This window comes from Mercenaria mercenaria, chromosome 8 (genome assembly GCF_021730395.1).
Source record: "Mercenaria mercenaria strain notata chromosome 8, MADL_Memer_1, whole genome shotgun sequence".
Lineage (NCBI taxonomy): Eukaryota > Metazoa > Mollusca > Bivalvia > Venerida > Veneridae > Mercenaria > Mercenaria mercenaria.
In genome coordinates, this window is record NC_069368.1 from 60,573,835 (window position 1) to 60,587,393 (window position 13,559).

Genomic DNA, 13,559 nt, shown 5'->3' on the forward strand with positions numbered 1-13,559 from the left:
CCTTTTAGTCTAACATAATAAATAACTAAATTGATATTGTATTTGGCTTTGTTTCAGTGCTTAATAATAGTGGAAATATTATAGGGCCACCAGGGCCTACAATGGCGTATTATTACCGGCGGGATAAATAATTTAATAGAATAGACAGACTTGCAGACATACAATGGCAAAAAGTGAAACTCATTTTAAAATAACTATATTAATTGTTTGTTTTTCCCATAAAATTATATTTTCTGCTGGACCAATTAGTATACGGTTTTATTAAACGCAGAATGTCATATCAATTATATCAAAATATCGATTGTCCACGCATGGCGTAGAACAAATATGAAATATTGAATTATGCGGTTGTAATTCCAGGATAGCCCTTTGAAAGCATGGAGCAAAACAATTATAGAGTATTGAATTATTGAGTTATTTTACGATAGTTAACTCTTGAATACTTGCCTTTTCACGAATATGATACTGAATTATACAGTGCTTGAATACAGACCTTTATTGAACCGTTTTCTGTAAATACTATATTGAAAAAAAAATCTCCTGTTATTGAGACGTTCGTTGTCGTCGTAATGTTTAGCAAATGCGAGGTACCAAGAACTTCAACATTAAAAAAATGTCAATTTTACTTTCAAAATCCGGTGTCGTAGATCGAAAGATCAGTAAATCAAACAAAATAAAAACTCAAATATTGCCATTCCTCTGTGAGCAACATTCCACTTTCAAACAAAACTTCCTTTAACTAAAATTCATAACTGACTGCATGGAATTAGTTTAAAATGAAATAAACTCTTAATTCATTCTCACTTAAAACAATATATGTGTAATTTAGTGAGAGTTTAGAAAATATCAACAATTAATTTCATATAAAATATCATGAAGATTAGACTACCAGCGACGTCATCAATATCTGAAATAAAAAGTTCCCTGGACAACATAATGGCTGCTTTGACTTTCCAAGGAAAAACTATCGATTATCCCTCATACCGTCAATCAGAATCGAGATCTCCTGGGTTCTTGTTCTACTTGAATCCCGATCAATAGATGCTGGCAGAAAAGCAACAGATGTATTGGAATCGCGGGAAAGGCTAGCGGAATCCATTGAACATAAATTGATAAAAGCGTTGTGACGTAAAGCTCACCATATTTGGTTCTCGGAATTAGAGTTTAGACAACATATTTACACCTAAAGGCATTAAAAGTGTTTTATTTGGTGAAGCTAATTCAGGAATATGTTTTTGTAGTTGAAAACTGAATTGTTACTTAAGTTGATTAGTGAAAACAATAGGATCTCTACATCATTATTCCACAACAAAATGGTAGAGAAATCGCACGTTTCAGTGAAGGAGTTGCCGATTGGTTTACAAACAACACATTGTAAGTATATAATTTATTTATGATAACTATTAAATAAAGAATGATGGTCAAAGTAATATTTAACGTATTTACGCATTGGTATGACATGATTTTTTTTTATTATAGCCTCACTTCGCGCGTATGAATGCATACTGAAAACATTAGTATCATGCAGACGTACACTTATGTTGTAATAATGTCTTAAAATATGTTATATATGTTAAAACACATACGGGGAAGGAAAGTAAATTTTATCAGTGTAAATTAAAAATTCTGAACTACTTTTAACTAGTTTGTATAAAGATAAGAATTGAAGTACATTAGCATGATCTATCTATATAAAAAATTTTCCGCCTGTGTAAAATGATAAAACACGTTTCATCAGTTAAAACATACTTAATACGAATTTCAGAAAATCATAAAATATTTTCCGTAATCATAAGTTCTGAAGCTGCTTCATACACATCTGAATTTTGTAACGTATAGGCTGGTTAAAATGAACATGTAGATGACAAATGGAAAAAATGTTGCGCATCTTTAAATAGAATGTCAAAGATGCCAAACCTAGCCGCAAATCTAAGATTTTATGTTTCCAGGCGACATTTATTTCCTAGTTAAGGTGGCTTTTATTTCTTTCATCAACACCGAAACGTTCATCTCAATACATGTAATTTGTCAACAATCCTAGTGAAATGAAAAGAACAGGAAATGGGTTGGACTTAAAGCTATGCCAACATTATAAACAGTCCTCCCCACTTCATCATTATTACGTAGATTAAACCGATGACGGAATATATCTTCAAGTGAAAGATAGACAAAAAGAAACAAGAAAGAAAAAATTGATTGAGTTATAGATGAAAAGGAAAAGAAAAATGTTATGTGCTGCTCTGTTCCAAACAAAGTTCCAGCGACCGACCCGGGTTAACCACCCAAACCTCAAATGCGTTTTCTCTTAAATAGGAAGACTCCACTTGGAACAAATGAAATAAATAAATATTAGGTTGGGTTAAATCGACCTGTATTCTTTATATATATTTGTACTTCATTGAATATGGTTTGATTTTCTGCGTCGTTCAAGTTAGCTACACCGAAAAGCAGCTATGCAGTTTTTCAGCACTTAATGGATGGAAGGTGTGAGTGTTACGAAACAGCTGAAGCCTTTCACTTCCGAATCTGTTGCATTTGAAAAAGAAGTGCTCTGCATCTTCTATTCCGTTGTCACACTGGCAGTTGGGATCTTCTCTTAAGTGATTCAAAAAAAGGTCATTATTCAAGTTGCTACACATATTTCTCATTCTGGTACTATGAATTGTAAAAAATCTATCACCTAGTAAGAAAAATGATGGTACCTCGGGTGGTTTAAACAGTTTATTTAGATTTGATTTAAATGACGACAGAGTTGGTGAATCACGAATATTATTCTCAAGTTCATTCCATAGCGCAAGAGATGACGGAATAATAGATCTGGAGTATATTTCTGTTCGTCTAGACAGAGTTACAAAATTAACTTAAAAATGATATTATCGACTTTATGCATAAAACGACGAAACTTAAGGTGAACTGCGCCTACGTTGAAGTTAAAGGGTTCTGTTTCGACATTTTGTTTTATATAAAATTCATCATATACCTCGGAAAAGGTCCACATCAGCATTAAAATAAAAACAATTTTTATGTGCACTTTCGTAGTGACCAACGTCTTGATGTTTGAGGGAGTATAGTTACCTCTGTTAGAAAATTTGTACTACAAACATATGACTGTATTGTTAGAAATCTGTTGATACACTGACAGCGAAAATCAATGCGAATTTGCATTTGATGTTTGAAAAAAGTTAATGTTTCTTTAGGCTATGAAAATAGAGAATCTGAAGATAAAAAAAAAACTGTCGCGTATATTATTGAAGAATGTTATACATTGTTAGAAAAACATTTGGTTTGGTGACATTTCTTTTTTCTAAAGTGTTTTTATTTCATCTTCAGTTCATGGTCCAGTAACCGACACTTGCCGATAGAATCAAACATATTTTTGTTTGTTAAGAACTTCATACGAGTAATTTTAAAGCAGAATACTTTATCTGCCAGAGCATGTGCGAACAAGAATAAACAATCCTGAAAATACTGAATAATTCAACATGTCATAACCGTTTTTTCTTTGTACGTGACAAATCGATGTTTTGATATATCACTTGCATGGACTTCGTTTATCAATACGGAAAAACTTGGGAAAAAAACCTGTAGGGGTTTTCTTCTGTACTAAATGTACACGTATGTATTTGTCGGAAAGTATACCTTCCGTCAAACCTAGGACTTTTTTAAACTTCCGGTTGATGTCGCGCATATGTTTGCTGCCTTTCTATCCACAATTTTTCTTCTTCCCAGAATGCTTCTTTGCAGTAAATAATAATTAGAATGACATTTGATGAATCAAAGTTACTTCCATCACAAAAACCTCTGTCAGATTTGTTTCCAGTCAATGAAATGACACTATCCCTTCAAAAGATACCACTGAAGAAAAGGAAAAAAGATGTCAGTATGCATGAACGCCTTGACGTCGTGATGTTGGGCCGCCATTGTCAAGTTACGCGTGCAATTCCTTGAAAATAAAGATAAAATTTGTCCGTTTAGTTGTTTTTGATGTTTTAGCAAAACTATCTTTCACAGTCATGAACACATGATTTTTTGGCATTATTATCTGAAAGATATTCCAGTCTTACACTGACACAAACCAATATCTTATACTGGTAGTTGTCGGTTGAAAGATCTACGGGTTGTTTCCAAACAATTGAAAGACTGATCATGTACTTTCAGTTAATATATATGACTTATGCGAAATGTGACAAAATGTTTGTTTTTCATAGAAAGATTATGCCGAATAATAAATTCTGCGAGAAAATCCATAGGAAGCACAGAATGCAACCAAACAAAGTTATAGAAAACTCGGTTGGTTGTGTCTGTTCAAGGGAAGTAATGAGATGTGCAACACCCCATATTTCCAAAATCTCTCACTTTTCCAGAATACTTCAACATTTCAATGATTGTCACACCATGTGTGAAATAATGATTTTGATGGTTTAGCTATGGAGTACTCGAGTACTTGTTTTCGACTTGTTTTCGACTTGAACTGATGATGTTATCAGATTTCCAGTTGCACCTCAGACCGTTGGCACATTTTCAGTGCCACTGAGTGCGAGGTTCTGTTAATTCATTTTTATTTTGATAGGGCGTAACAAATTTGGTTGCGTGAGTAGTGTTCAGGCTTTTCCTAGATCATTCAAGTTTAAATAGAATATTATCACATTGACGGCTGTAACAATAGGCAGCCACACTAAGGAAACTGTTAGTAAAAACTTGCCCTTTGTTGTTTGACTTAGAAAATGAAGTATCGGGGATAGTTTCAGAATTTATCTGAGAACTAGCAGGGAATGGCTAGTGATCAGTACTCCTTGACACACATTGAAAATAATAATCTAGTATCTATCGCAACAGTTACTGCGCATTTACAATATCTTGACCAAGATTAACAAACTTACAGAAACCGATATATGAAAATGAGTGATGGGCTTGTCAATATGTTACTTGTGATAAAACAATAAATGGATCGTTGAAAGTCAATTGTTCTACTTTAATGTCAACCCGTGTCCGAATTAATGCCAGAGATATATATTCTAAGCCAACTCCTCCACAGTCAAAGCTGGAAGAGTGAAATATGCCATTATCTGCTTATCTTACTTAAACTTTCAGACGCTGTCATCCTGACAACCATCACACACTATTCTGAGAGACAGTAGATGTAGCACTGTAATTGTTTTACTTAATAGCTGGCTTGTATTGTCTAGAAATATGTATACCTCTTGCTACAGACAAAGTAAGCATGTAAATTAGAATAATAGCCAGGCGCTACAAAGAAAATTGACTGTCTAGATTTGTTTATACGCGGTGAAATATTCCGTTTGTTTATGACCGCGGCACATTTTACTTAATGATGAAGCCATAAAAACAAAAGAAACCACCAGAGAACGTGAGAGATGTGTCTATTTATTTGTCAAATTGTCTTTCAAAATTACAGCCAAGCGCATATAAAAACTACGTTTTGCTATCGCATATAACATAAAATTACCCTTCTTAAAAACTCCAGTTTCATATGCTGAACGTGCTGTTTACGGATTGCCTTTTGATGGCATTTATCGATGAATGCCATGTGAAATTCACCGTATGGTACAATGATGTATCACATAACCCGCAAACAAATATTAACAATATTAAATTGTTCAAAATAGATTCACTTTAAGTGAAAAACTCGGTAGGACTAGGCAAATATAACGATTTTAGTCATAGAGTTTCAAAAAGTAGCGTTATTCACGCACATCGATATATCTGCATAAGAAATAAACCTCTAAATTACAGATACAGAATTTAGAGTACCTGTAATTCAAAACAGAATATATCTGTCATTATTGTAAGTTGTACATAAAAAGATAAATGATAAGTAACAAGCATATACATCAAAATACTTTCTCTCTTGACATCGTTGTCATGATGATTCTATTCATAGCATCTGCTAAACTATTTTCCAGTTTCTTTTGTAGAACCTGCCTATATATTATTTGTATTGTTTCAGGCAACAACTCTTTTTGTTACAACAACAGAATTCATTTAAAGCCTATTTGAAGGTAGAAAATAAATTCTAAGAAATACCATTTCATTTTCCTTCATTAAACTGCAAACAATATGAAACATTTTTGTTATTTTTGTTTTCAGTGAGTGTATTCGCCATCATTGCCATATGTGCAGCTGCCATGGTAACGCTTCTTCTTGTAACGGCCGTTGCTTATAAATGCTATAGACGCCGTGTCATGCGCAATGCGCAGAACAGATTATCATCTGCAATAAAGAAAGGACTTAAAGAAAGTTCAACGGGAAAGCGATCGTCCAGAAGCTCGTCTTCATTAAAAGCTTCCAAATCCACTAGTCCTATCACCCCACCAGAGCATCCAACTGGTCCCGGCGAGAAACTCTCGCCAGGAAGTTTTACCATGCTTCCAGACAACATGGATTCTCCTAGACACATTGGTGGAAAAACAGAAACGCATCACCGCATTGAATATGAAAAAGGAGGAGAAACGCCGGAAAAGGAAGAAAAAGAGAGAATGATTGAAGCTGATGTCAAGGAGAAGCAGGAACCAAAATACCTTGGTGCTTTGAACTTTTCGGTTGAGTATGACGAGGAGCGCTCGGCGTTGCTTGTGAATATTATGAGTCTAACGGACATTCCACCACGAGACCCGAGCACGGGTGGCTGTGACCCGTACGTGAAGCTTCAACTTTTGCCCGAAAAGCGGCATAAATGTAAAACACGTGTACTGCGGAAAACTTTAAATCCAGTCTATGATGAAACGTTCACTTTCTACGGAATTGCAAATAACCAATTACAGGGCATAACACTACATTTTGTGATTTTGAGCTTTGACCGGTTCTCGAGGGATGCCATCATGGGAGAGGTCCTGTACCCGCTAGAAGTAGAAGAAGTGTGCAAGACAAGACTGACACTGTGTAAAGAAATCACACCGAGGCATTTGAAGGTAAATAGTTGTTTTTACATTTTTGTTGACTTGCTAATTAGCATTACGGTAGTGATTAGAGGCGGTAAATGGGATTTCGGTCATGTAATGGATTGTCTATTTTGCATGTTTGTAAACACAGCGCTTTCTTAATTAAAGATGAACATACATTTGCACTTTCAACAGGAAATGATAGTAAGAGAAATAACATTAATGTTGTAAAAAATGCCTTAGATGTTTAAAGAGGCACAACAAAATAAACTTTTGTATTTCCATGATGGTAATTATACATGCTTTGCATGAAGAAAATGAGAAATAACAAGTATATAGTTACAAATTGACAGTGACATATATAAGGCCAAGACAATGTGTTTAACGTCTTTACATGTTATTGAATTAATGCACATAAAGTGTATTTAGTTAAAATTTCAATCACATTTTGTTTCTACAGTGTAAGATAGTTATTCCTCTATTCTTAAAACTATGCTGAAAGAGATTGACTAAATAAGTTTCCAGATGAAGTTTTGAAAACACATTTATTCAGGAAGAGCCTAAATTGTCCACCTGAAAACTTGAAGTATTAATGGAACGCGATAATTTTATTTTAACGATACTTGGTTAAATCCAAAAACAGGTAAAGCAGGTTTATTTTCGGATAAATGGTTTTAATTTGTATGTTGTAGTATTCTTAACTCTAAGTATGAGGCAACAATCCATCCAGATTTGTAGTCAAGTGGTTAATGTGTTGGACTTCTATTCTTTTTATGTTTGTATGGGGTAGGTTCGAGCCCTTCATTTTTTTAAATGATTTTACTTATTCTATTTTAGCAGGTCTTTTTTTATATCGTCTTTGTATTTATTTTTTCTTTCATTCTTGCAAGAGTTTCTTTATTCATTTTGCAATGTTAATAGATTTAATATCTATTTTAATGTTAGATCCTCTGAAAAATATCAATAAGTAATCAGTATAAGTGCACGATAAAATCCTGATAAAATAGTTTCACCTGTATTCTTCTCCAGGTAAAAACATGTTAGAAAATTTGAAAAAAAAGCTTGCCCTGTATTCGAACCAGCACCGTAAGATTGCAAATCATACGTATTAACCACTACACCACGCCACTACTTACATAGGTTTTACAATATAAGATATTTGTCATGTAATGTGTCCACCTGATTCCCTATTTCATTGTTATGGGTTGATCCGGTATTAGTAAATAAAGGCCACAGTTATCGCGTTTTGTTAATATAGCTGTATATTTGCATGAAGGTTTTGTGGGTAAAAAACAGCAGGTCACTAGGTCGTGGTGGGTCTTTAATTATATATATAACGGTAAATAAGAACAGTTAGTTTTTGCTTACGTGAAATCCGTGCACATAAATAATTATGGGTATAGTAGTCGCAACTTGACCGCGATGGTTGACCTTAGGCTGATTATTCATATCGATTATTTCATTGTAAAAATAAGGGGTGCTCAGGGTAGCCGTATATATTTATATGAATTAGTTTGTACACAGTTCAGTATCAAAGTATGTATACTTACATTTGATCAGTTAAAACATTCCGATACACTTATTTATATTCACACAAATTTATGTTTCCATTTGCTCGTGCAGCTCGTGTTTTACTTACACTCCTTTTCAATAATAGGTTGTGCCTCATTATGTATTATAATACAAAGGTCAACCATCGGGGTCAGGTCAAGTTGCGTCCACTAAAGAGAGAATTTATGCGAAGAAACTACCACCACAGTTCACCAGAAATATAATAACAGAAATTACTTGTACATGAAATATAACCGTAACCTCGAGTCTATCTTGGTTGTGCAGACTGGAAAAATATACTCTATATGTTTCTTAATGGAAGCTTAAGTATAACTTCCAAGGAAGAGATGTGTTTTTCAAACATTGCAAGTATGATGTTGATACATGTACGTGGCAGTGAGGTTATCAGGCTAGGTTTAACCCACAAAAGTCCATTATAGATACTACATGTAGTAATAAATGAGACCTGAAAATTTCGAAAATATCTTAAATACCTGATTTGCCTATCATTATTTTTGAAAGACCTAAATAATGTCTGTTTGGTCTTACTAAGATGTGTCTGATTTTGGCTTTTCTGTTTGGTCTTACCAGGGTGTGTCTGATTCTGGCTTTTCTGTTTGGTCTTACCAGGGTGTGTCTGATTCTGGCTTTTCTGTTTGGTCTTACCAGCGTGTATCTGATTCTGGCTTTTCTGTTTGGTCTTACCAGGGTGTGTCTGATTCTGGCTTTTCTGTTTGGTCTTACCAGCGTGTATCTGATTCTGGCTTTTCTGTTTGGTCTTACCAGGGTGTGTCTGATTCTGGCTTTTCTGTTTGGTCTTACCAGCGTGTGTCTGATTCTGGCTTTTCTGTTTGGTCTTACCAGCGTGTGTCTGATTCTGGCTTTTCTGTTTGGTCTTACTAGGGTGTGTCTGATTCTGGCTTTTCCGTTTGGTCTTACTAAGATGTGTCTGATTCTGGCTTTTCTGTTTGATCTTACCAGGGTGTGTCTGATTCTGGCTTTTCTGTTTGGTCTTACCAGCATGTGTCTGATTCTGGCTTTTCCGTTTGGTCTTACTAGGGTGTGTCTGATTCTGGCTTTTCCGTATGGTCTTACTAAGATGTGTCTGATTCTGGCTTTTCTGTTTTGTCTTACCAGGGGGTGTCTGATTCTGGCTTTTCTGTTTGGTCTTACCAGGGTGTGTCTGATTCTGGCTTTTCTGTTTGGTCTTACCAGCGTGTGTCTGATTCTGGCTTTTCTGTTTGGTCTTACTAGGGTGTGTCTGATTCTGGCTTTTCCGTTTGGTCTTACTAAGATGTGTCTGATTCTGGCTTTTCTGTTTGATCTTACCAGGGTGTGTCTGTTTCTGGCTTTTCTGTTTGGTCTTACCAGCATGTGTCTAATTCAGGCTTTTCCGTTTGGTCTTACTAGGGTGTGTCTGATTCTGGCTTTTCCGTTTGGTCTTACTAAGATGTGTCTGATTCTGGCTTTTCTGTTTGGTCTTACCAGGGTGTGTCTGATTCTGGCTTTTCTGTTTGGTCTTACCAGGGTGTGTCTGATTCTGGCTTTTCTGTTTGGTCTTACCAGCGTGTGTCTGATTCTGGCTTTTCTGTTTGGTCTCACCAGGGTGTGTCTGATTCTGGCTTTTCTGTTTGGTCTTACCAGCATGTGTCTGATTCTGGCTTTTTTGTTTGGTCTTACCAGGCTGTGTCTGATTCTGGCTTTTCTGTTTGGTCTTACCAGGATGTGTCTGATTCTGGCTTTTCTGTTTGGTCTTACCAGAGTGTGTCTGATTCTGGCTTTTCTGTTTGGTCTTATTCTGGCTTTTCTGTTTGGTCTTATCAGCATGTATCTGATTTTGGCTTTTCTGTTCGGTCTTACGAGGGGGTGTCTGATTCTGGCTTTTCTGTTTGGTCTTACCAGAGTGTGTCTGATTCTGGCGTTTCTGTTTGGTCTTACCAGGTGTGTCTGATTCTGGCTTTTCTGTTTGGTCTTACCAGGGTGTGTCTGATTCTGGCGTTTCTGTTTGGTCTTACCAGGGTGTGTCTGATTCGGGCTTTTCTGTTTGGTCTTACCAGCGTGTGTCTGATTCTGGCTTTTCTGTTTGGTCTTACCAGGGTGTGTCTGGTTCTGGCTTTTCTGTTTGGTCTTACCAGGGTGTGTCTGGTTCTGGCGTTTCTGTTTGGTCTTACCAGGGTGTGTCTGGTTCTGGCTTTTCTGTTTGGTCTTACCAGGATGTGTCTGATTCTGGCGTTTCTGTTTGGTCTTACCAGGATGTGTCTGGTTCTGGCTTTTCTGTTTGGTCTAGGATGTGTCTGATTCTGGCTTTTCTGTTTGGTCTTACCAGGGTGTGTCTGATTCTGACTTTTCTGTTTTGTCTTACCAGGGTGTGTCTGATTCTGGCTTTTCTGTTTGGTCCTACCAGGATGTGTCTGATTCTGGCTTTTCTGTTTGGTCTTACCAGGGTGTGTCTGATTCTGGCTTTTCTGTTTGGTCTTACCAGGGTGTGTCTGATTCTGGCTTTTCTGTTTTGTCTTACCAGGATGTGTCTGATTCTGGCTTTTCTTTTTTGTCTTACCAGGGTTTGTCTGATTCTTGCTTTTCTGTTTGGTCTTACCAGAGTGTGTCTGATTCTGGCTTTTCTGTTTGGTCTTACCAGGGGGTGTCTGATTCTGGCTTTTCTGTTTGGTCTTACCAGGATGTGTCTGATTCTGGCTTTTCTGTTTGGTCTTACCAGGGTGTGTCTGATTCTGGCTTTTCTGTTTGGTCTTACCAGGATGTGTCTGATTCAGGCTTTTCTGTTTTGTCTTACCAGAGAGTGTCTGATTCTTGCTTTTCTGTTTGGTCTTACCAGAGTGTGTCTGATTCTGGCTTTTCTGTTTTGTCTTACCAGGGGGTGTCTGATTCTGGCTTTTCTGTTTGGTCTTACCAGGATGTGTCTGATTCTGGCTTTTCTGTTTGGTCTTACCAGGATGTGTCTGATTCTGGCTTTTCTGTTTGGTAATTCCGGGTGAAGAATGTCGGTCGAAGAGGAATGTTATTATTGACTTTAGTGTTTATGTTTACTTTATCAGGATCGTTCACGTGCTTAAATTGCGAAATCAATGATTGATCAATACATGCGTCGGAATTCCATTGAAGAATAATGACATTACCGCGAGTTTAGTTTGATTTTACAGATGATAAACTTCATCAAGTAAGATATAATGTCGGTTTGCTCATTCCTTGATAGAAGCTGGATTGGCTAGGGTCAAACGATTTACTATAAAACAACGAACTAATTCGCACGCAAATGTTTCATTAATTTGCGGATTTAGTTCCTTTTTAGTAACCTTGGCAAAGGAGATTATCGATCTTAGTTACTCCATATCATGGCGTTGTTTTCGCCGTTGGGGAAATTTAAATAGAATATTAACCTGAACTTAAATGCCTTTAATGTGAAATGATTAACTGATGATATTAACAGTAAATAGAGGGTAAAAAGTTTTTAATATGGATTCACAAAATGTATGTTACCTGTAAATATGAGACAATGTTAAGATCAATCATTTGATCATCTGACAAGAGCTTTAGCCTGATTCCAGAGAACTTATTTAAATGCGACCTATAGTCCGCAAAGTGAAGAAACTGTATGTCGTAGTATCAAATCTTTCAGAAGTACGTGTCATATATCGTTGAAAGTTGTTTATGTCGTTATAATAATTCATGATTATTAAAGACACTAAATTAGTGTACCAGAAGAATCTCAGGTGCACATTTTGATTTTTCTTAGAACTCAACGTAAAATGCACATGTACAGCAGATAAGTTTTTATTTGAGGCGTCTCGCACGTAATATCTGACAAATATGCTATTACGTTTCGGTGTGTTTCCAACGTTATCGGTCTGTAATATTTTTACAACTCCCAAAAGTGGAACGTAGCCTTGTATGCTCTTTCATACAACATGACCAATTTACGTAACAGAAACCCCCACAAAATACATTTCCAAAGGAATCGTGACTATTCTTATGAACGGTTTTAAATAATATATAAAAACATGAAGGAATAACCACCCGTATCAATGATCGTTGCAGCTTCAATTGATTTAGTTTAGACATTGCATTCCTTACAAAAGCCATAGCCAATTATTTATAGCTGTCCGGATATTGTTGAAAATGAGTTTTCTTGTCTGAGGAATAAGATGTAGTCAATATATGGATGGGATTATTTTCTGTAGATCTCTGTGAGATATTGCCAATGTGCGGCAAACTTAGACACATCAATTCAAGCAAAAATAATTAAGCCTTTCCGCTAGTGGCTATTAGACAAATGACTTTAACCAAAATAAGGAAAAGTCATGACTGAGCATTTTGCTGTACTTGATTGGTCGATAACTTTAGGTAAGGATTTTTAATGCTGAAGAATGAATACCTCCACATTCTCTTTGCAATTTAAAAGTATCAGCAAGATGAACGTGATAGTGGTTGCATTAACGAAAAAAATGGTTTCTTGTTTGTATGTATGTAGATTTTATCGGTAAACCATATGGGCGACTCCTTCAACAAATTGTTAGTTATGTTTGTGGAAGGAAAGTGCAAGATACATGTAAAGAAATCTCTGGTTCTTTAGCATGCCAGCTGTAAAGTATGGTGGCTGATTTCTGCCATTTCGTGTAGGCGTGTTGGCGGGGCGAAAACACGAAAACCCGACAAAAACCTAATTTGTCGTGTTTTTGTGTTTTCGTGTTGTCGTATCGGCGGGGCGAAAACACGACAAATTTTACGCGAAAACTCGACGTTTAATGGGCGCCGACACGACATATTTATCTGTCGAGTTTTCGTGTTGGCGGGTACAAGTATGTCGTGTCGGCGCCCTTTATATGTCGTGTTTTCGTGTCGGCGGGGCGAAAACACGACAACACGAAAACTCGACAAATTAAAACACGACAACACGAAAACTCGACAAATTAGGTATTTGTCGTGTTTTTGCCCCGCCGACACAAAAATACGAAAACACGACAAATACTTTATTTGTCGAGTTTTCGTGTTGTCGTATTTTCGCCCCGCCGACACGAAATTACAAAAACTCGACAAATTAGGTATTTGTCGAGTTTTCGTGTTTTCGTCCCGCCGACACGAAAACACGACAAC

General features: G+C 36.3%; 1 protein-coding gene across 1 annotated transcript in view; it reads left to right on the plus strand.

The window, feature by feature from the left end:
* Positions 1-1,052: 1,052 nt before the first annotated feature.
* Positions 1,053-13,559, plus strand: part of LOC123557086 (synaptotagmin-4-like) — a 29,517-nt gene continuing 17,010 nt past the window's right edge. Inside the window, exons 1-2 of the mRNA XM_053550081.1 lie at positions 1,053-1,374; positions 6,109-6,929. Coding sequence (XP_053406056.1) covers positions 1,314-1,374; positions 6,109-6,929 — 882 coding nt within the window. The 5' untranslated portion in view covers positions 1,053-1,313. The remainder of the gene's footprint in view (positions 1,375-6,108; positions 6,930-13,559) is intronic.